This window comes from Penicillium psychrofluorescens (genome assembly GCF_964197705.1).
Source record: "Penicillium psychrofluorescens genome assembly, chromosome: 6".
Lineage (NCBI taxonomy): Eukaryota > Fungi > Ascomycota > Eurotiomycetes > Eurotiales > Aspergillaceae > Penicillium > Penicillium psychrofluorescens.
Window position 1 is genome coordinate 2014879 of NC_133444.1, and position 23148 is coordinate 2038026.

At 54.0% G+C, this 23148-nt stretch overlaps 9 protein-coding genes across 9 annotated transcripts; 7 read left to right on the forward strand and 2 right to left on the reverse strand.

Moving 5' to 3' along the window:
- Nucleotides 1–146: 146 nt before the first annotated feature.
- PFLUO_LOCUS9246 (High affinity Ca2+/Mn2+ P-type ATPase-like protein) lies at nucleotides 147–3438 on the reverse strand (the record flags this gene model as incomplete). The annotated part of the gene is made up of 3 exons (XM_073787053.1): nucleotides 147–721; nucleotides 782–3278; nucleotides 3334–3438. The coding sequence occupies 3 exons, from the start codon at nucleotides 3436–3438 to the stop codon at nucleotides 147–149; spliced, it is 3177 nt and encodes a 1058-aa protein (XP_073643247.1).
- Nucleotides 3439–4627: 1189 nt separating this feature from the next.
- Nucleotides 4628–6390, forward strand: PFLUO_LOCUS9247 (sister chromatid cohesion protein 1; the record flags this gene model as incomplete). The annotated part of the gene is made up of 2 exons (XM_073787054.1): nucleotides 4628–4891; nucleotides 4948–6390. 2 exons carry the CDS (start codon nucleotides 4628–4630, stop codon nucleotides 6388–6390), a joined length of 1707 nt encoding a protein of 568 aa, XP_073643248.1.
- Nucleotides 6391–7195: 805 nt separating this feature from the next.
- PFLUO_LOCUS9248 (uncharacterized protein) lies at nucleotides 7196–9663 on the forward strand (the record flags this gene model as incomplete). The annotated part of the gene is made up of 11 exons (XM_073787056.1): nucleotides 7196–7569; nucleotides 7631–7740; nucleotides 7796–7830; nucleotides 7886–8130; nucleotides 8194–8226; nucleotides 8279–8365; nucleotides 8418–8827; nucleotides 8878–8989; nucleotides 9053–9186; nucleotides 9363–9435; nucleotides 9597–9663. 11 exons carry the CDS (start codon nucleotides 7196–7198, stop codon nucleotides 9661–9663), a joined length of 1680 nt encoding a protein of 559 aa, XP_073643249.1.
- Nucleotides 9664–11209: 1546 nt separating this feature from the next.
- On the forward strand, nucleotides 11210–13373 carry PFLUO_LOCUS9249 (Transcriptional regulator of nonfermentable carbon utilization; the record flags this gene model as incomplete). Its single annotated transcript, XM_073787057.1, has 3 exons — nucleotides 11210–11417; nucleotides 11477–13299; nucleotides 13356–13373. The coding sequence occupies 3 exons, from the start codon at nucleotides 11210–11212 to the stop codon at nucleotides 13371–13373; spliced, it is 2049 nt and encodes a 682-aa protein (XP_073643250.1).
- A 678-nt stretch (nucleotides 13374–14051) lies between these two features.
- On the forward strand, nucleotides 14052–14906 carry PFLUO_LOCUS9250 (riboflavin kinase; the record flags this gene model as incomplete). Its single annotated transcript, XM_073787058.1, has 3 exons — nucleotides 14052–14168; nucleotides 14302–14505; nucleotides 14616–14906. 3 exons carry the CDS (start codon nucleotides 14052–14054, stop codon nucleotides 14904–14906), a joined length of 612 nt encoding a protein of 203 aa, XP_073643251.1.
- A 347-nt stretch (nucleotides 14907–15253) lies between these two features.
- On the forward strand, nucleotides 15254–16132 carry PFLUO_LOCUS9251 (nucleoside triphosphate pyrophosphohydrolase ham1; the record flags this gene model as incomplete). The annotated part of the gene is made up of 6 exons (XM_073787059.1): nucleotides 15254–15424; nucleotides 15490–15563; nucleotides 15623–15701; nucleotides 15822–15858; nucleotides 15920–15984; nucleotides 16064–16132. The coding sequence occupies 6 exons, from the start codon at nucleotides 15254–15256 to the stop codon at nucleotides 16130–16132; spliced, it is 495 nt and encodes a 164-aa protein (XP_073643252.1).
- A 426-nt stretch (nucleotides 16133–16558) lies between these two features.
- PFLUO_LOCUS9252 (uncharacterized protein) lies at nucleotides 16559–18060 on the forward strand (the record flags this gene model as incomplete). The annotated part of the gene is made up of 3 exons (XM_073787060.1): nucleotides 16559–16922; nucleotides 16975–17673; nucleotides 17735–18060. The coding sequence occupies 3 exons, from the start codon at nucleotides 16559–16561 to the stop codon at nucleotides 18058–18060; spliced, it is 1389 nt and encodes a 462-aa protein (XP_073643253.1).
- Nucleotides 18061–18151: 91 nt separating this feature from the next.
- Nucleotides 18152–20852, reverse strand: PFLUO_LOCUS9253 (uncharacterized protein; the record flags this gene model as incomplete). Its single annotated transcript, XM_073787061.1, has 7 exons — nucleotides 18152–19451; nucleotides 19514–19814; nucleotides 19863–20093; nucleotides 20145–20186; nucleotides 20235–20334; nucleotides 20384–20592; nucleotides 20669–20852. 7 exons carry the CDS (start codon nucleotides 20850–20852, stop codon nucleotides 18152–18154), a joined length of 2367 nt encoding a protein of 788 aa, XP_073643254.1.
- A 279-nt stretch (nucleotides 20853–21131) lies between these two features.
- Nucleotides 21132–22740, forward strand: PFLUO_LOCUS9254 (dolichyl-diphosphooligosaccharide--protein glycosyltransferase subunit 1; the record flags this gene model as incomplete). The annotated part of the gene is made up of 3 exons (XM_073787062.1): nucleotides 21132–21460; nucleotides 21513–22557; nucleotides 22615–22740. 3 exons carry the CDS (start codon nucleotides 21132–21134, stop codon nucleotides 22738–22740), a joined length of 1500 nt encoding a protein of 499 aa, XP_073643255.1.
- Nucleotides 22741–23148: the final 408 nt, after the last annotated feature.

A 23148-nucleotide genomic window follows, 5' to 3' on the forward strand; every position in this document is an offset into this window, starting at 1 on the left:
GTCGACCCCCTGCGTCGGTCTCTTTTGCTTGCCATCGAGACATGATTAACGGAGAATATATTTTGGCACATGACCGATCATCTATTATGTATAAGGGACTCATCCAACCGCAACATCGGTAGCGACAACGGGCGCCCATGCATTAACTACACATTCACACTATAACCGGCCCCCACGCCGCGCCGCCGCCGGAGCGCATGGAGGTACTTGCGGCCCTCATCGACCCAGAACACCGAGCTGGCAATGCACAGCAGCTTGACCAGCGACCCGAGCCCCAGCGGTTCCGTCTGGAAGATGCGCTGCAGGAACGGCAGATAGATCACGCAGGCCTGGCCGGCCAACGAGCCTAGCACCGCATAGTTGAACATCTTGTTGCCGAACAGCGGCAGCTCGCCGCGGAGCACGGACTTGCCCTCGCTGCGGCAGGTCAGCGCGTTAAACATGTCGAACAATACAAAGCACGTGAAGGTCATGGTGGTGTCGTGCGCCGTCACCACCCGAGAACGCTTGCCCAGAGGCTGACCGTCGTCGACGTCACCCATCTCGTGCACGTAGATGGCCAGGGTGCCGAGCATGATCACCATCGCCGAGGTGAGGACTCGCTGAATGAGCGGTTTCGTCAGGACTCGCGCCGTCTTGGGTCGGGGGGGCCGGTTCATGATCGAGGGGTCCACGGGCTCGACGCCGAGGGACTGAGCCGGGGGTCCGTCCATGAGAATATCTGGATGAAAAAGCAGTTAGAGGAAAGGTGCCTGATGGGGACCCGAGACCAAATACTCACTAATCCACAAGATTTGCATGGCATTCAGTGGATTCTTGAACCCGAACATAGTGCTCAGGAGCACGAGACTGAGAGCCGCCACACTGGTGCTGAGTTGAAAGGTGATGAAGTTCTGGATGTTATAGAAGATGCCTTTGCCCTGCTCGATCGCACGTAGGATGGTCGAGAAATCGTCATCCGTCAAGATCATGTCGGCGGCTTCCTTGGCGACGTCCGTGCCAAGCTTGCCCATCGAGATGCCGATATCCGCTTTCTTAAGCGCCGGTGCATCATTGACACCGTCGCCCGTCATGGCAACCACGTCCCCGCGAGACTGGAGCGCGCGCACAATCTTCATCTTGTGGTCAGGACTGGTACGCGCGAAGATCGAGGTGGTGGAAATGGCCTGAGCGAGCTCCGCGGTGCTCATGTGGTCCAGTTCGTCGCCCCGGAGGACGGACCGCGAACCGGACGACTCATTGATCGGCATGCCAAGTTTCTTTGCGATTGCCACAGCAGTTGTCTCGGCATCGCCGGTAATCATGATCATGCGCACACCTCCAGCCATCAGACGCCGAATAGACTTGTGTACATCCTTGCGTGGCGGGTCGTTCATACCGACCAGCCCGGCGAACACCAAACCTTTATAACGATCATCATCATCGGGCTGACCGCCGGATCCCAGAACAGGCGTTCCCGATCGGCTACCCAAAGCCCTGCCGCCCTTGGAGACGGGCCCGCTAGCGAAAGCAAGGACCCGGAGACCCTCTGCCGCCATGTTCTCGCCTGCCTCGCGAATCACCTTGCGTCGCGTCTCGTCCAGGATAACCTCTCGGCCATCCTTGGTCAGGTAGGTATCGGATCGTAACAGAACCTGTTCAAGAGCACCCTTGATGTAGGCAACATCGGAGCTACCGTGGGCGACATCTGTGCCGCTGCCAATGATGACGCCCATCCATTTTCGCTCCGAACTGAAAGGGGTCTCGGACACGCGAGGACTGATCCGATCGCGTACATCGTCCTCCCCCAACGTATCCAAAAGATCCAAAATAGCCACATCGGTAGGTTGACCAACCCATCGGCTCTTCACGGAGCTCGCATCTCTGTCGACGGTCGACGATAGTACTGCCGCTGATGATGCGCTGGCTGGGGAGTTGGCACTGACTCGTGACAGCCGGGAATTATTGGCAATGTTACCAACCCGAAGTACAGTGCGAGCCGCAGGACCGGGAGACAGCACGGATGCCATGTCCCGTTGAACCTCGAACGGCTCGATGGTGTCGAAATGCCACATCTTGGTCACAGTCATGTGGTTGAGCGTGAGCGTACCGGTCTTGTCGCTGCACACCACATTGACCGACCCAAGTGTCTCAACGCTAGGCAGTCTCCGCATGATCGCGCCTCTTTTGGCCATGCGTAGCACGCCCAAAGCGAGGGTGACCGTGACAATAATGGGCAACCCCTCTGGAATTGCCGCAACCGCAAGGGAAACGCCAATAGTGAACATCTCAAGGAGATTACGTCCCTGGAGGAGCCCAATCACCACAATCAACCCGATCACACCAAAGGAGATATAGCTCAGTTCCTGGCCCAACCGGTCCATGGATAGCTGCAGGGGAGTCCGCGGACTTTCGATTTCTTGTAGAGATGCCGAGATGCTACCAAACTCCGTCTTGGCACCAGTAGCGATGACAATGCCCTGGCCGTAGCCAGAACGAACCAAGGTTCCCATAAATGCAATGTTGTGCTGCTCGTTCAATCGAATATCGGCTCCAACGGCTCCGGTGGCAGGCGCGTCGTAAAAAGGCGATCGAGGTGGAGTGGCAGTCTTCAGCGCTTCAACGGCTCCTCCGCGTGTACTCCGAAGCGCTGCTGCAAATTTTACAACGGGTTCGTTCTCTCCGGTCAAGTTGGATTCGTCGATACTGAGATGAGTTGCAGCGGTGATCCGGATATCGGCGGGGATGCGGTCTCCAGTGTGGAACAATATCAAATCTCCAGGCACCAGCTCGGCTGCCGGGACGGTAGTCGAGGCCTTGATTGCCGCGGACACTGAGTTGGGACTCTTGCTCCGAGGGTCTTGCATATCCGCGAGATTTCGTGGAACAGGAATATTACCGTCAGCTCCCGCTGCCTGGGGCATAATGTCACGGATCAGATGAGCGTAGTGAGGGACAAGACGGCTCAGGGCTTCCAAGGACTTCTCCGACCGATATTCCTGAACAAATCCAACAGTTACGACAATTGTCACCGCGAGGGTAATGCTGAGTGCGTCATCGTAGTTGCCCATGATGAACGAGATGCCAGCCGAGGCAAGAAGGAGAAGGATCAGCGGTTCCTTAAACTGCTTGACGAACCGTAGCCACAGGGGCTCGGGTTCCTCATGGGGTAGCTCATTCGATCCATCGCGTGCTAGGCGGATCTCGGCCTCTGAAGGGGTCAAGCCATGTAAAAGGGAGGTACGTAATCGTTCGGCGGTTTCTTGGGGCTCCAACCACGAGTAGGTTGAGGTTGATATCTGGGAGAACACAGAGGCTTAGAATTTGATTGCCCCGAATTGTCAAGTGACTTACCGACGACGGAGCCTCTGGTCTCGCTCCTAGAGGTGTCCCGCCTCGAGATGAGTCGGGGATCTGCGCATTATGCAGAGGCAGCGCAGGTGTCGTCGACCTTGACATTTCTCATGCTTTGGCAGACAAGAAACGGAAAAAAGAAAAGAAAGGGAACCACGCGTCAGATCGATTACAGAGCAATTACCATCCCGTCCTGATTCGAATTGGTTATGCTGCAAGGAGACACTGTTCGGAGATGCAACCTGGCCGGAGTATCCACGGGGCCTAGACTGGTGGGACTGGACGGGGGGTCAAGCTGGAATCTGAATCCGGGGGAAGAGGGAGAATCAGGGGTCGCCTAAGATTGACAAGTCGAGGAGTAAGTAGGCGAAGGGGGAATATCAAGCGAACGAGAGAAGGGCCAAAAACAAAGAAAAGAAGACGACGTATAGCCGACGGAGAGCTGGCGAGTGAAAGGGCGAAGAGGCCAACAGGATGTGGATGCTTTACCCATTTGGTGACCCCGGAAGAGCTATTAGTCCGGACTGCTCAGGGGGGGCTAGTGTGCTACATCACGTGCGCTCTCTGGGGCATCAATACGTACTGTACGCCTTAAGAGAGAAGCCAATTCAGGGAACCATTATTATTACATGAGTTCGTTGATGAAACACGTTTTGGCAGAGGCTAATTGGGAGCATAACGGATACAATTAGGGAGGAGTGAATGGGAAAAACGATGATAGATCCTGAGCCTGGGTTCGCGAACTGGGATACTTGCGAGCTCCCCTGAAGGGGTCTTCCATTCCTAGAATTCGCGGTTGAGTAGGCGTGCCGCCTTGAAACCAGCTCGACGTAACGTTTTTCAGACGAATCTGTCAAGGTTTATGTCTTAGCCATTGTTTGGATGCCCCATCTTACTCCCGTATACTTCTTGGACCGGTGGAGATCACGTGACCACCACCCAGCCCCCTCCATTAGGTCAGCTGGAATGCCGACGCGCATCTCTCGTTCCTCGCTGGTTTCTCTGCCAACTCAACCCTCCTGTCGCGGTACTCCCCTCCTTCCCCAACCCCCCCAAATCCCATCCGCCTCGATGGTTTGGTCTGAACGCGTCTATTTGTGTTGAATCCATCCTCTGATTGCAACGCTTGGTTTTCTCTATTGCTGTGCGCGAAACCAACATAGGGGTCGCCTCGTTTTTGTTTTCCTGGTTTCAAGCGCGTCGTCTCATTTGGTGACTCGAGTCTCTCCACGCCCCGATCCCACGCTGGGAGGGACTACCTGGGATTCACTTTGTGTATTCCTGTTTGTCCACCATGTTTTACTCGGAGACCCTCCTGTCCAAGACGGGGCCGCTGGCCCGCGTCTGGCTGTCGGCCAACATTGAGCGCAAACTGTCCAAGTCGCACATTCTCCAGTCCGACATTGAGAGTAGTGTCAGTGCCATCGTTGACCAGGGCCAGGCGCCCATGGCTCTGCGTCTGAGCGGTCAGCTGTTGCTGGGTGTCGTCCGCATTTACAGTCGGAAAGCGCGTTACCTCCTCGACGACTGCAACGAAGCCTTGATGAAAATTAAGATGGTACGTCCGTTCTCTGTTGCGTTCCAATGTTTTAGCTAACCATGTGCACCTCGCAGGCCTTCCGCTTAACAAATAACAATGATTTGACGAGTACCGTCGTCGCGCCGGGTGGCATTACTCTTCCCGACGTTCTCACCGAGTCTGACCTGTTTACAAATCTCGATACCTCTCTACTGTTTCCCCAGGGTCTGAACCTTGAGTCATCTGGGGGCAAGCGCCCCGGCGAGCTGGACTTTGGAAGCCAGTTCCTTCCTGACAGCACTTTCCGACGATCTGTCTCTCAGGAGCCTCTGCGACTTGAAGATCCCTCTCTGGTTGATCTTGACATCGGCGATGATGACACGACCATCGAAGTTGGTCGTGACGCGCCACCGGCGCGCCCCATGGAAGAAGATATGATCAGTGACGCTGGGAAGCTCAACGACGACGTTAACCTGGAATTGGATATTGGTGATGACGATGCTCAGTCGGACAAGATGAATTTGGATGACGATGGTCCTCACGACAACTTGAATGACCTGGGCCTGGACTTTGACAACGATGACGGTTTCGGTGCGCTGACTCCTCGTGCGGAAGAGCATCGATTCCACCGTGAATCGGGGAGCCCGCTCTCGGATGCCGGATCGGTGCAGATGCACCAACTCGAAGAAGAATTGAACCAAGAAGAGCACGCTGCCCAGCATGGCCAGCGTATGAAGCGCCAGAAGCTTATGGAAATGGACAAGGAACCCACCATGTCCTCCAACGTGGTCAAGGCCCTCCAGAAAGATCGTTCCCAGATTCTGAAGCCGGCCACGTTTCTGCCTCGCGATCCTGTTTTGCTCACGTTGATGACTCGGCAACAGAACGGTGACTTCGTGTCAAGCGTCTTTGGCGAGGGGCGTGGTCGTGGCTGGGCTCCCGAACTTCGTGGACTGCTGTCGTTGGACTCGGTCAAGAAGGCCGGTGAACTCAAGCGGAAGCGCGACAGCGGTATCTCCGACATGGATGTGGCTGCCGACGTGCCGGCCTTGGAGCTTGGCGATGAAGAAGCGATTGTGGCGGTGGACGAAGGGATTGGTCTCGATACCACTCTTCCGCAGTCGGAGATTGAGTTCCCTGGCGACGAGGATAACCAGGAACTGCATATGACCGACGATGATGGCATGCAACAGCCGTTGGATGACTTTGATCCTACGCGTCCCCTGGACAGCGGCCCCGTCTCGATGGGCACCCAGCACGCCGTGCACATCCTGCGAGAGCGTCTAGGTGAGCCGGAGCAGAAGAAGAGCGTTCTGTTCCAGGACCTGCTGCCCGAGAAGCGAGCCAGCAAGGCGGACGCGACCAAGATGTTCTTCGAAGTCTTGGTGCTGGCCACAAAGGATGCGGTCCAGGCCGAGCAAGGTTCCAAGTCCATTGGCGGCCCCCTCAAGATCCGCGGCAAGCCCGCACTGTGGGGATCCTGGGCAGAGGAGAATGCCGACGGCGTGCCGGCTAGCCAGCTGGTGCAGGCGCTGTAGATGGCTTGTTGATATTCATGTACAGTGTTGGTTGCGTTGGAGCTGTGATTGGAATTGGGGTTTTTTTTTGGTTAATTGGGTAATCTTCCTGTCTGGAAACAGTGGCCCATTGCGGTGACTGTAAGGAGTTATGGGTGCTGCTGGGCTTGGAGAAAAGGGCTTTGTTTGGTTGTTATTGCTTTCCAGTGGACTAGCTTGGTAGTTAGCGCGTAGCCAGTTAATTGAACATACGTCCGTCTACTACATGGGGATCGGCCAAGCTTTACCGATGCCTTGGCAGTGCTACATACACAGTAACTACTAGACCTCTCCCCGTCAACACGAGTGCCCATATCGGCGTTCGGCCCGATTGGCCCAGCCGGGATGATATCACTGGGCCGTTTGCGCGGTGTCACAAATGCCGAAAAAGTGGATTCCTCGAAATCCATCAGGATGCTCGCCCCTGACAAATCAATTTTACCGATGCCAGAGCAAGTACGTACCTTCTTTCTTCCCGGTTAGACTACTACAGCACAAGGCCGTAATCTCCGCATCCTTGCAGTAACCCCGAAGAAGTCGTCAAGTCACATGGGGGGAAGGGAACTAGTTCGTTTACTAGTTGGTTAGCCAGGTTGGTTGCTAACTAATCACCCAGGACTTTTTTTTCTTCTCTTTTTTTTTTTTTTTTGCGAGCGCGGTACACCGAAATAAATCGCATCAGTATATAAAGCCCTGCCCGGATGTCAATCTTTCATATTCTCACACGCATGCGTTGAAGCCGAGTTTCTCCTCGTACACGAGTTTCACGCTCTGCGGACATACTACAATGGACCCCGCACCGGGCTCAGAAAAGAGTCACGATGACGAGCTTGAGGATGCCAAATCCGAAGAAGGAGTCTTTGCCCCAATTCACGGCCCTGATGGCGACGACGAAGAACAACGGCGCGAGGCGCCACTGCGCAAGTTGCGCTCGCAGTCATCGCGGTCCCTCGAACGCAATTGGTCTCTAAACGACGGTGTGAGTATCAGCGGTGGTCAGCTGCAAAACGAAGAAGGTGGTGAGGCTGGAACTGCCGGGACAGATGAAGAGCAGCACTTTACGGTTGGCTGGGACGAGAATGACGCCATGAATCCGAGGAATATGAGCAAGGCGAGGAAGTGGTTGATTGTTATTATTGTTTCCATGGGATCCCTCTGTGTGTAAGTGCTTGGTCTATACCTGGTAAGTTGTGAGGTCAATCGCGGATGCTGACGGGTGTAGGACTTGCACGTCCTCTATGTACACCACCACCTACGACCAATTGATGAAGGATTTCAACTGCTCCCAGGAGGTTGCAACTCTGGGACTATCGTTCTTTATTTGGGGTCTTGGTTCGTTTTTCTGTGATTCTCGTTGGATCGGCTATTGACACTCTCGTTCGATCAGGAATTGGCCCACTATTTCTCAGTCCCTTGTCCGAGGTATGTTCCAGATCCCACCACCCTCAGAAAGAAAGAGTAATTAACGGTAATTCAGTTCTATGGCCGCCGGAACATTTATCTCGTCTCATTCAGTCTATTTCTCATCTGGTTGATTCCATGCGCGGTGGCGCAGAATATCCAAACGATGCTCGTGTGCCGCTTCTTCAACGGACTGGCCGGCAGCGCGTTTCTGAGCGTGGCTGGTGGTACTGTGGGTGACTTGTTCGATCGACATGAACTAGCCTTTCCCATGATGCTCTATACGGCGAGTCCGTTTGTCGGGCCTGAAGTCGGTCCCCTGTAAGCTTGCTTCCCGTCCCCAACCGCGGTTTGCCTCGGGATGATTGACCTGATGATCAACAGAGTGGGCGGATTCATCAATCAGTTTACGACATGGTATGTTCGAATTGAATGCTTTGAAATTGACCAGGACTCATGGTTTTAATAGGCGCTGGACGTTCTATGTGCTGTTGATATGGACCGGGGTTTTGCTGATTTCGATGGTTTTCCTGGTTCCCGAAACATACCACCCAGTGTATGTGATGAAACCAAAATCACGTTCAATATACTAATCCTGTGCCCTTCAGGCTTCTCAGACGCAAGGCGCAAAAACTGCGCAAGGAAACCGGAGAAGACCGGTGGAAAGCTCCGATCGAGAAACTGAGTCGTTCGGTGGCGCAAACCGTTCTACGCTCCATGTACCGGCCATTACTCCTTCTGGCCCTGGAGCCTATGTGCCTCAATCTGTGTATTTTCTCGGCAATCCTGCTGGGCATTCTGTATCTGTTTTTCGGTGCCTTCCAATTAGTCTTTGACGAGGTCTATGGGATGGTGCTCTGGCAGCGTGGACTGTGTTTCCTCGGTCTCTTTGTCGGCATGGTCTTCGCGATCCTGTCAGATCCGTTCTGGCGCCGCAATTACCAGCGTTTGGAACGCAACCATGAAAAGGCCACACAAAAGACCGATGACTTTCAGCCGGAGTGGCGGCTTCCACCAGGTGAGTGTTCAATTTGGGACTAGTCAACAACCCGTTTCTAATTGTCTCAGCGATCCTGGGTGGACCCCTGGTCACTATTGGGCTCTTCATCTTTGCATGGACGGTCTACCCAGATGTGCATTGGATTGCGCCTATCATTGGCAGTGCCGTGTTCGGTGCAGGGTAAGATCTACCTGTCAACTTCGTCATGGTTCTTGTGGGGACGATCCTGGCTGACCATCATAGCACCATCCTGGTCTACTCGGGCGTCTTCACCTTCCTGGTAGATGCATACCCAACATTTGCCGCCAGTGCACTGGCCGCCAATAGCTTTTCGCGGTCAAGCTTTGGAGGAATCTTCCCCCTATTCGGTATCCAAAGTAAGTTTGTCTTGTCTGTTGCTATTTTCATCCCACGGACCGGGGGCTGGGCATCTTTCTGTGCGGCCATGCAGTATACATTTTGCTGTCAAACCGGGCTGGTCTGCTTCTTTTTACTTGGCCCCGAGAGCGTGGAGACTCTTTTGTTGTGGGCATCGTTGCTAACGGCCGTGCAGTGTATAATAACCTTGGCTTCCACTGGGCAACCACCTTGCTAGGCTTCTTGACTCTGGTCATGATGCCTTTCCCGTAAGTGCTGATACCCACTGCGCTATGACCCATGGATTTTGCATTGCCCCTGCATCCTCACAGTGGATTGCATGCACTGCGCAGAGTGCATGGGTCTCTCGCAGCCCGCCAGACACTACATATTGCTCCTGTCATATACTGATCTCCATTTCCTCTGGCAGGTACATTTTCTTCCGATATGGAAGTCGCATCCGCAAGAAGAGTCGGTTTGCCACGTCGCAGACCTGAGCGCAATGCATGGAAAGTCGCTATTTCAGGATGGTCGCATTGGATATGGCCCAAACTGCAGATCCCAGCTCAACCACATGACCCGGGCAATGAAAGAGTCAGCGTGCAGGACCAGGGCAGTCGAGAATGGAATGCAATAGGCAACAGGTCTCGTGCCGGCTCTACTGTTCTTGTCCTTTCCATCAGCATCCTCCCTGTGTAATATTTAATCGCAATAGAGACCATGCTCCGCCATAGCTAGCTACCTGTCAGAAACCGGGGATGGATGGCCATCCACACGCACATACAGTCCAGTCCAAGATGAAATCATCAACTGTAGCTCGCTTGGTCGCGACCCTTTTACCCGGAAGCCAACCGAGGCACGAGGGGGCGAAGAACAGGACACCTCGGGACAAACCGGAAGAGGGATTTTTCGGGAAGAGCCTCACCCTCACCACTCAGGATGGCCGGAAAGCGGGGAATCATAATGCTTTCACTAACTAACTAATAACCGTGAAATATTTCAGGAACGCGATGCCTCACTCAATTACTATACACACGTGCCACCGGCGGGGGGAGAGACGGGGACACAGCGCCAATACGGTTTAACACGCCTGCTTCCAATCAGCGGTAGTCGCAGCGGAAATGACGCGTTACACTGTCTAAACAGCTCACTCCGGGGGAGATACGATTCATAATGGAGATGGACATGTTTTAGGAGTTCCAGGAGTACTAGTGGGTACTAGGTAGTTCATAGAGGGAGAATCCGTGGGTTGCCTAAAGAGCCAGTTAGTACCGAGTTCAAATTGCGCGAATTTAATTAGGTAAACCCAGCTCGGGAATGGTAAAAGTATGGAGAACAGAAAGTTAGATCCAGAGTCATTCATCTGTCAGCTTCCTTCCTCTTCTTTGCAACTGGACTGAACGTAGAGAGAGAGTCACGGGAACGTTCCGTTGGAGTGCACCCCATCCAGTGGACTTCTACTTGTTCTTCTTCCCCGCGCCTGATCTTCTCTTCCTTTCCTCCGTCTACCCTCCCCGCCTGCCCGACTTGGCTTGACCCGGAACTTGATTCGACTTCATCCAGCATCGTCGATCTTTCTGCTTTCTCCCCGCAGTCTTCTCTGCCCATATCCCTCTCCACTCCAATTCGCGGCCCGCCGTCGTTCATTCCGCTCGGCTTTTTGCGCCTCACCTCAGCGCTGCGTCGATCTCCTCATATCCGAGCTCGCCGTGCAGTCCCTTCAATGCGTCATTTCACCCTGGTCCCGCCGTGCATCGAGTCGATTGTTCCCCGTTATACCCACGACTCGGCCTCCCCCGCCAGCGTTGGTCGCGAACGCGCAATATTACGATTGAAGACCGGCCTCTGAGAGGATTCCAGAACCAAATCCACCGGTCAATTCACGATCAGTTACCGAAAGAGAAAAGACTGTCGCGTTCGCGCACACCCGAGAGATCGAGTGCGCGGAGGGTCCCGTCGCCACCAAGCCGCGTGTTTCAGACCCAAGTGACAAGGCACAGATCGTGACCGAGTAGTGTCAGACCCTCAGAAACATATGCCGAAATGAGCGCGGTGGTCAAACACTACTCTCCGGCCCCTTCGGCGGATCCCAGTAGCGGAGACCGTGACTCGCCTGATATCACCGAACACTCAGAGCAGAATCCGAAAAATGGTAAAATGACCAAGGCGAACGCGAAGGACCCTTCGCGGCCGCGTCGGAAGAAGGCCCGGCGTGCCTGCTTTGCCTGCCAGCGCGCCCATTTGACTTGCGGTACGCGTAACATTTAATTCTTTCTTTCTGAGGACCGCTGACTGACTATGTGTATGTAGGTGACGAGCGGCCATGTCAGCGATGTATCAAGCGCGGCCTCCAGGATGCTTGCCATGATGGTGTACGCAAAAAGGCAAAGTATCTGCACGATGCCCCGGACGGAGCCTTGATGCCCGGAGTCGGTAGCAACAACTTTTACGACAACAAACCCTCTGGGCGCAACAACATGCCCAGAAATGGCGCCACTGCGATTAACACGAGCGCGCAGCAACAAACACCGAATGCCGCGACCAATGGCAATTTCTATCCCACGCCGCAGCAGGCGCAGTCGCAGGCGGCGTCTTACAACGTCTTTCAGGAACCCTCGATGGGCCAGAGTCCCTTTGCGACCCAGTCTCCTATGTCGCCCACGTTCAACATGAAGAATACCACGAACAGCCGGAATGCCAGTCTGTCTTCGACCGTGAACCAGCCCACGGCCAGCAACGCGCTCTCCGGGGACACTAGTCAGGGCCAAAATACATTGGCCGGGCCATTCTTCGATCCCAGTGACCCAGCGCTGTTCAATTTTGACTTGTCCAGCATGAACTTTGAGAATCGATACGGTGCTCTGGAGTTTGGCATGCTTGGTCACATGGCCACGGGAGCTGGAGATTCCCCCAGCGATTCTGCAACGCAGCGCGGGTCGATCGGCCGCAGTGGGTCAGCCCAGTTCTCCACGCCAGCTCCTGGGTTTGGAGAAAGCCCGAACAATCAGCCTTTCATGTTTGGTGATCCCATGCTCAACGATTGGTCGAGCGGACAGGCCTCGGGCCATGTGAACGTCAGCGGAGTGTATGGCCAGAACGGCATGCTCCCGGGCCACATGAAACCTGATGCGCCTCATGCTTTTGCAATCGAGAGTGGCCCAGCGAATTTCACGAGCCCCGCCTCAGCCACCAGTCCGCATGTCCCGACCGCTGGGATTGAGGATCCTTCCTTCAATAATGTGGTCACCGCCAAGTCGAATAGCCTGGCGCCCAATGGGCAGCGGCCGCTGATCTCAACACCCAGCTTGAAGCATCAGAGCCTCCAAGTGGGGCCGAAACGGCGTCATCGCAACCCGTCGTCGATCTATGAGAGTGTGAAAGAGCCGTACGCCTACACCGCCGGGTTCCACAGTCTGACTGCCTTCATCCAACGACGGTTTTCACCGCAAAAGACGGTGCGCATTGCCAAAGCGCTGGCATCTATTCGGCCGTCGTTCATTGCGACCACCAAGACATTGAATCGCGATGATCTCGTGTTCATGGAGAAGTGCTTCCAGCGGACGCTGTGGGAATATGAGGACTTCATTAATGCGTGCGGCACTCCGACGATCGTCTGTCGTCGTACCGGCGAGATCGCAGCCGTGGGCAAGGAATTCAGTATCCTGACCGGCTGGAAGAAAGACGTGTTGCTCGGGAAAGAACCGGACCTTAACGTCAATACTGGCGGATCATCAATGCCACAATCCGGCACGACATCACGCGGCAGTTTCACACCGCGAAGCTCGACGCTCGAGAATTCGACTGGCAGCGGACGCCCCCAACCGGTCTTCTTAGCCGAACTGTTGGATGACGACAGCGTGGTCGAGTTCTACGAGGATTTTGCCCGGCTCGCGTTTGGTGATTCGCGAGGAAGCGTGATGACGCGCTGCAAGCTGCTCAAGTACAAGACCAAGGAGGACATGGAACTGGCACAGTCGGATGAGGGCAAGTGGAATAATCACCTGCGCAAGGGCGGCATCGCCGGCGAGGCGGGTATGAATCAGCTTGGATTCAAGGATGGAAAGGTCGAATGCTCGTACTGCTGGACGGTAAAGCGTGATGTATTCGACATTCCTATGCTCATTGTGATGAATGTGAGTTTTGTCTCCCCGGGAGGAGGGCGATATCGTGTTGCTAACCTCATCTACAGTTCTTGCCGTGCATTTGATTTTTTCTTTCTGTGTTCTTCGTCTTCTCTATTCTTTTCTATTCCCATACCCTTGACAAGCTTTTTCCAAACCCTTGTCTCTTCTTTTCTTTTTATTCTGGTGTACATGTTCGATTTTGGGACTGTATGATTCCCCCCACTGTTTTCGTTTTTGATTTTCTTTTCGTTCTAGTTCCGTGTCTTCCGCGTCTTTTGTTGTTTCTGTCTTGCACATATTTTGTGGTGTTTTCGTGTTGGTCCTGTCGATATGTCTTCTGATCTGCTTTTCCGGGCGCTCAAAAAAAAGGGACCACTGAAAAAACCATACCACGATATCTTCCACGGCTTATTGGATGTATGAGATAATAACTTGAGTGCAATTGCAATTGTCTGTTTATTTACTGTCTGCGTGAAGTAGAGTCACTATACAATCGAATCCATAGTCCCAGTCGAGCGATGCCTCAGGCGGGCTTATCGTCGATAATCCCAACCCCACTTCACTTCTTCTTGATCATCCTATTATTCCCATTCTTCCGCTCTCTCCAGATTTAGAGGGACTGCTGGAACTGCTATTCTACTTGTCCGATCTGACCTACGATTCATTGTCCGCCCAGCACACATCCTACGTTCGCCTCATCCTTGTCCAACGCCCCCGCCTCAGGAACTTGCTCGCCCGCACACCCGCACACCAACTCCAACATGCGCCCCGACAAACCGCGCGACCCCGTCGCCGGCCCTGGAACCGGCCCAGAAGACCCATTTCCCATCCGATTGTCCGGACCGGTGATCAAGGGATTCGGCCGCGGGAGTAAAGATGTACGATTTGGTCGCTGCTGTCTATCCTATGCGTTGTGCCGCTGCTGCTGCAGTCGCATGCATCCCTGCATCTTCCACAAAGAAGAAAATCTAGACTGGAAAAGCCAAGCTAACCTCAATTGCTGCTGCACAGCTCGGCATTCCCACAGCCAACATCCCCGCCGACGATCTTTCCGAGAGATACCCCGACCTCGCGACGGGCGTCTACTACGGCGTCGTGGCTCTGGACCCGGCCAAGTTCAAGTATGAAGGCCAAGAATCAGAGAAACCAACTATTCTCCCGGCTGTGCTGAGTATTGGATATAACCCATTTTATAAAAACACCGTTCGCTCCGTTGTATGTCCCGCCTCCTCCCACCTTTTACCACCATTACTACACACACACATATATATACACAAGAGCAATTCCCTCTCTCCTATTTCCCTTTCTAACTAAGATGATTCCAGGAAATCCACATCATGCCCCCCCTCACACAACCCTCCCCCACAGCAGAAGGCCAAACCAAGTTCCAGCAGCTGCCGGACTTCTACGGTACGCCGCTGCATCTCCTGCTCCTGGGGTACATCCGGCCCGAGTACGACTATGTGTCGCTGGAAGCACTGGTGGAGGATATCCGGGTGGACTGCGAGGTAGCGCGGCAGAGTCTAATGCGCGAGGCATACCGGTGTTATCTTGGGGAAGAGGGGACAGTGGCTGCGAAGGGTGAGGAGGAGAGGAAGTGGTTGGTTTCATTTTAGAATAGAACCAGTATTATCTTGGGGCATATTAGACCAACTCCTATACTATCGATCTATGGAGTTACCGTGAGTCCCACACTCTTGGATTGATTCTCCAGCCCCACCGCCAAGACGGATGATTAATATCCCCGTATCGGTATCGACAGTGGCTTGCTCTACTCATAATACGTTACTTTGTCTTGTCCAGCACCTGCCTGTCGGCTCCCCAGGTCCAGGGATCATCACTCTACCACTGTCTCGAAAATTGCCAAAGGGGAGCTAAAGCGGATCTACACAGTTTGACACCAAGGCTACTACATTCAAAGGTATACTCCATCTGTGATATGGTCTGAAGCCAGAGACTCACAATGACCTTGACAAAACTCAACTTCATCACTGGAAACCAAAATAAGCTGGCCGACGTCCGGGCTATCCTTGGTAACGTTGTTGAGGTAGACAACCAGGCAGTCGATATCTCTGAGATCCAGGGGACAATCGAGGAGATCGCTGAAGAAAAAGCGAGGCGGGCAGCTGAGGTGGTAATCTCTTCCCCAATTACCCTGATCCAAGTGTTGTGGGTAATCATTAGCTCACGGTGGAATAGATAAATGGACCTGTCCTAGTCGAAGACAGTGCGCTCGAATTCAGTGCACTCAAGGGTCTCCCTGGACCCTACATGTATGTCTCCTAGTAGAAATCCTTCCCTCGGATCCAAACGAGTCATAACGAACGTCAAGAAAATATTTCCTCGATTCTTTAGGCCTCGAAGGCTTAAACAAGATGCTCGATGGATTTGAGGACAGGACAGCCGAAGCTGTATGCACGTTTGCGTTCTGCCGGGGACCCGGGGCTAAGCCTATCCTATTCCAAGGAAAAACAAGGGTGAAAATGACACAGCATTGTCTTCTTTACTCGAATCTGACTGCCTTTGTACAGGGTGCCATTGTGCGGCCACGAGGCCCAACGGGCTTTGGTAAACTGATATTTAACCTTGGCTTGCAGAAACGTGATTGACAACTGATGATTCTTCCTAGGCTGGGACCCTATCTTTGAGTATGATGGAAGAGCCACGTTTGCTGAGATGAAGCAGGAGGAGAAGGTAAGATCTTGCACGCTGCCTGGTTCCTGTCTTAATGGGTAACATCGCAGACACTCTGATACTAATAGACCTCGACCAGAACTTGATCTCCCATGGGTACAAGGCGCTGGTAAAATTGCAGCAGTGGTTGGCCGAAGGCCAAGAGTAACTAGTCATAGATATATAACTTATTTAGCCATAAGATCCTGTGAAAAGCAAAAGGATGAGAACCATGTTGGCCTACCGGCATTATCTCTCTACGGGCAGTATCAGACTTTCGCCATGTAAGATGTAGATGTGGACGAAGGCTGCGGAGATGAAAGTGGAAGAGGACGGTGGAACAATCCAGATAGTTGGATCTCCTCCCATCACCCCCACTAGGAGCCCTATTTTAGTCGCACATCGCAAAACCTTGGTCCTCCAGAATCAATCGAAGAGTGTAGGTGGTTGCACCAGTTTCGGGACGCACTGTAGCTCCCAAAGCGGAAATCAGCTCCCCTCTATCTTATCGGAAGTATAGTCTCGTCGACGTCACACCAAGACACCGACCTCTTTTTCCACAACTCCAGAAATCCGCCATAGAACAAGATCAGAAATGAAATTCCTGGACCGTCTAATCCACCCGAGCTCGAAGGCCAACTCCTCCGCCGCGACGGCCGCACCCAACTCAGCCGACAATAATGCACCCCCCCATATTCACCGAACAACCAGCGCAAGCTCCACCAAACGACACCACGACCGCACCGCCGAAGAACGCACATCCCGCCATCTAATCCTCGTCACAGACTCGCCAACCGTCAGCCCGCACCTCGTCCACACCTTCCAGGCCGAGGGATTCGACGTCACGCACGTCCCGTTTGGGGGAAGCGGTGATCTCGAGCGGGATCGCAAGACGTTGGAGAATCTTGTGAATGAGAGAGAGGATGAGTTGGAGGCGGGGGAGAGGTATGCGATTGTTGGTATGTTCTTCTACATATTCATGGAAAATGCAGGTGGTTGACAATGAAAAAGCATATCACCGTCCTGCATACCTCCTCCTGGCATCGCACCATCTGAGTACCAGCAATACGAATCCGTTTCCTCGACTGTGTGCGCTGATTGCCTATTATCCTCTCCTAAAACCCAAATCCAATTCCACTGCTAGAGACATGGACGGTCATGGACATGAAACAAGCCAATTCCAATTCCAAGACGATAAGGAAGACGACGAAGAGGAAGATAATCAACCAGCCTGCATGAAAACAGACACGATATTCTCCCCCGAAACAAAAGCGACCTACCTCCCCATCCAGATCCACCTCGCGGGCCGCCGTCATCCAGAATTCAACAACGGGGGGTGTTCATGGCCGTGGATAAGCGCAAGTCCTTTTGAAGGAGACGTCACCTATAAAAAGCGGCATCGATGCTATGTATTTGACTACCCGGAAGCAGAACTAGGGCCTGCATTAGACCATGGCAATGGCTTGGAAAACGACGCGATTCGCTCACGGCTGGCGTGGAGCCGGATGCTGGGCTGTCTACGGCGTTCGTTTGGGGTAGGTGCCCATTGGCCGGTTGAGGGGATTGAGATTGTTTGGGAGGCGTATTGGACGAGACTATGGAGTAGACAGAACAATTTTGAAAAAGAGCAGTCGGCGATGGGCTTGCTTGCGGATGAGAGGCATGGGGGGTGCGCGGAGGACTTGGGGGTGGAACGAGCTCCTGCTGCTGGTGAGTTTAGTCTTATTTTTTCTTACATTGTTGGTATAGAAGGATGGCTGATCAATTCCAGAAACCAACGCCCCAACCCTCGAAACCTTCTTCACTCACCCATTCATCCCAGCTGGCCCGGCAAGTCAGCATATTCGGCTTCTGTCCCGAACAGTAGGCCCCGGCCGGATTGTTGACGAGGTGCAGGTTGCATTCTGCCACACCGCAGAAATACCCTGGCTGCTACCAGGCGTGACGCCGACGAATCGCGATGTGCAGATAGTGATTGTCGTTGTGGCGAGTTTCTGTGCTGGTAGCATTGCGAGCCAGAAGGTGTATTGGGATCAGGCGAGTGTGCTTTTGCAGGTTGGGTTGTTGGATGGGGGTTTGGTGTCCGGGATGAATTGATTGTAATGAACTATGTATAATGATGCAAGTGTTTATATTATACAAGAAGCGCTAGTAGAGCAAAAACGCCATAGTGCCCGGTCCTGTTCTATTACACCAGCGACGGGCGTAGCCCAACCAAATCAGCACTCACACCACCAGGGCTTGCCAACGTCCTCCGGCTCGCCTCTTGGGCTACGGGGAGGAGATCCTCAACTCGAGCCGACTCACTCCTCGCGAGACCAGCAATCAAAACACCCAACAGGGTATCGCCCGCGCCATTGACGCTGACGACATCCGAGGGTTGGACAACAGCCTCAGGTGGAAACAGACGCATGTACACCCCGCCGAAGGGCACGTCTGCTGAGGGAGAAGTGCGCGCCAGGATATACGGTGCAGCATCCGGGTCTGTAAGTCGGGAATCACCGGGGGGAAGAAGTTGAGCGAGAAAAGCGCCAGCCGAGCCGAGCTTGGTGAGAATGCAAGGAATAAAGGGGAGAAGCTGGAGAGATTGCTGGGGGAGGCCTTCATCAACGAGAGCAGGTGATGTCAAAGCGACGAGACGATCCCGCGAGCCAGCCGGTGATAGACCCATCGCATCGATGAGGCGCCACCAGCCCGGAGAGTCAAACAGGGAAGCATCTCGAGCAGCACCGTGCATGGCCGCGAGCTCGAGGCGGTTCGGACAGGCGAGGTTAATAGCGTGGTTGGGCAGTGTGTGCTCAGGGCGGATAGTAGCACCGGCGCCGCTGGAATCCCTACCAAACAGACGCCTGGATTTGGCGTTTGCCACGGGCTCAAAGGCTACACGGGCGCCGTACTTCCGGGCTAGCGTGGCCCACTTAGCCAGCAGTTCGGCCCGCCAGTTGGCGTCGACGACGACCCAGCGTGGCTGAGTACGCTGCATCAGGGGCTCCCAGAAGCCGTCAAAATCAAGCTGATTCTCTGGGAACTCGAAAATGCCCATGTCGGCCATGGCGACTAGCAGATCTTTGTTGGCGTCATTGACGGCTATGTATTGTGCAGTGCGTGTGCCAGGTGTGGCGGGAATGACCTGGATGCCTGCTGTACTGAGACCTTCCTTTTCGAGGCCTGAGAGCGCGGCGCGGCCGCTGAGGTCATCGGCGACAACGCTGCAGAAGAGCACATTACTACCGATATAGCTGGCAGCCAAGGCGACGTTGTGGCCTACGCCTCCCAGGCTTTGGCCGATGACGGCTGCGTTCGATGTGTGCGGTATAGGCGCCACTTGGGCACGCTCGTCGCCGAACGGGGAGTAGTCACAGGAAAGGTCGATAGCGAGGGAGCCTGCAACCAGGATATCTGTTTTGGCAACCGGTTCAATAAATGCAGTCGAGATTTCTGGTTTCTTTTCTGCTGCTTGAGCAACACCCGAAACAGCTGGCATGTGTCTATGTAGAAGATCTCCCAACTTAGCATTTGATTCTATTTGACATATCTGACCGCAACTCACCGAACCCCTGCGCTTCGGTCCGACTGTTCTAGTTTCGCCAACTCCACGGCCACCTTGGTTGCACGCTTGACGTTCGACTCCACCAAGGCACGATTAGCCGGTAAGCTGCTGCCGCCGCTCAATTCCTTGATCTTGGCCAGGACAAAGGGGGTATTGTCACTGCCACGATAGCCTTCTGCATCGGCAAGACGGAGGGCTTCTTCAATGATGCGATCCATATCGGCCTTGGGGATAGAGTATTCCAATGGGACCGGGTTGGCAAAGTGAATCCCCGAAGATAACTGCAATTTTGACTGGGCATCTGCATTATAGTTAATACGAAGACATCGAGAGAAGCCAACACACTTACAAACGATGGCAGCCGCTTCTGCTTCATCTTGAATGACTCGAGGACTACGCACTCCACTCTCTCGCGTGAAGAAACCAGGGAAGTCGACGGGGCCCTCTCTGCCATCTGCAAACGTGCCGACGCAGACTCCCTCCGTCTCGAGATACTCAAGAGTCCGAGGGATATCCAAAAAGCTCTTGCATCCTGAGCTGATGACCGTCACGGGAGTGCGTCCCAGCTCAGTCAGGTCGGCTGAAGAAAGCCATTAGCAGCTGAAATTGTTTGTGTTTATCTCCTCCTTACCAGATATATCCATGGACGTCTCGCCTCCACGATGAACACCGCCTAGAGGCAGTTAGAGAAAATTCTTGCGACGAATCATTACCAACATACCTAAGCCGCCAGTGCCAAAGATCTTGATACCCGCAAGATGTGACAGCACCATCGTGCCAGAAATGGTCGTGCCGCCGTGGATGCGTTTTCCCGCCATTCCCTGCCCCATATCAGCTCATGCATTCTTGTCGTTCTTTGTTACAACTCACTAGGCCACAGATATATCCTAGATCTCTACGAGACACTTTCAGTGCGCTCTTCGTTTCCGCCGTTGCGGCCACCTCGATCAGCTCGTCCGCACTCAGACCAACCCGCGCAACGCCGCCCAAGATGCCCACAGTCGCGGGAACACCGCCATTCGTTCGAACGACGGACTCCAGGAGCGACGCAAGCGCCACGTTGTCCGGGTAAGGAAAGCCTACGCCTGTATTAGCCTTCCCCGCATTTGGAAGGAGGGGACTGTTTCGCCTGGAATTGAACCGAGAGACACTTACCGTGTGTATAAATTGTCGTCTCAAGGGCAACGACCGGTTTCCCCGTGGCCACTGCATCGCGGACTTCTTCTGAGACCTGCAGGAACCTGCTCGGGGGCAGCTCATGGTAGCTGCGCAGACGCGATGGTCGTGACGCCGCAGCTCGGAGACAGCTGGGGCGTGCTGCAGCCCGCCAGAAAAACATCGTGAGGGAGGGTAGATCAGGCGATAATAGATATCAGGCAGCTAGCAGAACCACACCCATATGGCCCAGTTGCGTGTGGGGGTGTGTACAGCAGAAAGAAAGAAGCAGTAGAAGAGCTGCCGTTATCGCGATAAGCGGGCTGCGCACTGTGGCCGCCGCGCGTGCCGTAGCAGTTGTATGGGGACACCTCATCAGCTTTCGTGGCCTCCATCAATTGCATCACCCCCACGCCAACTTTGCTATTCCGGTGAACAATTGCCTGTTCTCCAGCCTCACACAATGAGGCTATACACTGCCTTGCTCGGGCTGCTTGCACCCAGCCTGTGCATTGCCGCCAACCCGTCTCTCGTGAAGCTGCCCGCCGACTTCAAGGTGCCGCAGGTCTTCAAGAACACCAATCTCGTGCGCAACACCAACCTGGAGAAGGCTTACGTACGGGAGACTGTCAATGTTGTCGTGGAGAATGTCGACAAGCAGTCGCAGAGCGATTACTACATCCCTTTCCCGTCAAAGATATTTGGTCGCGTTGGAGGTTTCGAGGTCCGGGACAAGAAAGCTCCAGAGAAGGGCCGCTTCGAGGTAGATGCTACGGAGGTTGATCCGTCGAGGTAAGTACCAATCGTCCCAGCAGGTAACCAATTGACTAACAAATATCAACAGCGGCAACCAATACTTCGTGGTACACCTCTCAGAGCCCCTAGCCCCGAAGGCCGAAATCACTCTGGGGATCTCGTACTCAATCCTGTCTTCTCTCCACCCGCGTCCGGCGACCATCAACCAGGCCGACCAGCAGTACCTGAGCTACACCTTCTCAGCCTATGTGCCTTCAGCCTACCAGACCGTCACGCAAAAGACCAAACTGAAGTTTCCCAGCACCAAGGTGCCCGACTACACAACCACTTCCGGCATCAAGACTGATTCAGGCGAGGACCCGGAACGCAAGGGCACGACCTACACATACGGGCCCTACAACACCGCCAAGGTGGCCCCCGGCACCGAGCACCCGATCACTGTGCGGTACGAGTTCACCAACCCCGTGATCACCGCCCACCTTCTGGAACGCGACCTGGAAGTGTCGCATTGGGGCGGTAATCTGGCCACAGAGGAGCGATACTGGCTGCGGAACAACGGGTCGCAGCTGATCAATCACTTCTCGCGCGTCGAGTGGACGCTCGCCAACTACCAGAAACTACCCTCATCCGCGGTGCGCGAGATCGTGTACCCGCTGCAACCCGGCTCGGTCGATCCGTACTTCACCGACGATATCGGCAACGTCTCGACCAGCCGCTTCCGTCCCGGTACGGCCAAGACCCCCGCGCACTTGGAGCTGAAGCCCCGGTACCCGATCTTCGGTGGCTGGAACTACAGCTTCCGCGTGGGCTGGAACCAGGATCTGACGCGGTATCTGCGCCGTGCGGTCGGTGGTTCTGACTCGTACGTGCTCAAGGTACCGTTCCTTGAGGGGCCCAAGGTTCCCGAGGGCGTTCAGTATGAGCGCGTGGTCGTGCGTGTGGTTCTGCCCGAGGGCGCACACAATGTCCGTTTCCAGACTGTTGATGGCACTGCCAGCAACGGTCTCCCCGGCGCAAACCACATTACTTCGCATTTGTCCTCGCTCAAGACTTATATGGACACTCTGGGTCGCACCACGCTGACTCTGGAGGTTGATAGTCTGACCGATGAAGCGCGCAACTCGCAGCTGGTGGTACGTAATGAATCTTCAAGTTTGAAAGAGTGGATGCTGATAAAGTGAAAATAATAGATCACCTACGAGCACTCGCTGGTAGACTCCCTGCGTAAGCCCGCCACGATGTTCGCGGGTGTGCTGTCGGTCTTTGTCGCGGCGTGGTTGATTGGAAAGATTGACATCAGCATCAAGAAGCGCTAAACTGCTTGCATCATTGGGATGAATGAAATATTTGTTTTTCTGTTTGTTTAGTTGTAAATTTCCTGCAAAGTGCGAGAAATCAACCCATCACCCCTGGGATTTGCAATAGTTTCCTTCGTAGATGTTTATAGTAAGGAACCTTGTGTAGTGCTGGAGTCTTTTACCGAGGTACTATAGCAACTTGGTATTTTGCATTTACTGCTGTGAAAGGGAGGGATAAAAGTACAAGGTCGTTAAGAAGAATTATAATAGATTGCGTGTAATATATTCCATCCAGATTCATGCCAACTCCCCGGAAGTGCCTGTATAGAGTACCAAAAGAAACCCCAGCCTGCCTCCTTCAATCATAGTCACGCTATGAGAGTGAAACCCAACAAACGCCTAACGCCTTGCATGACGAAATCCATA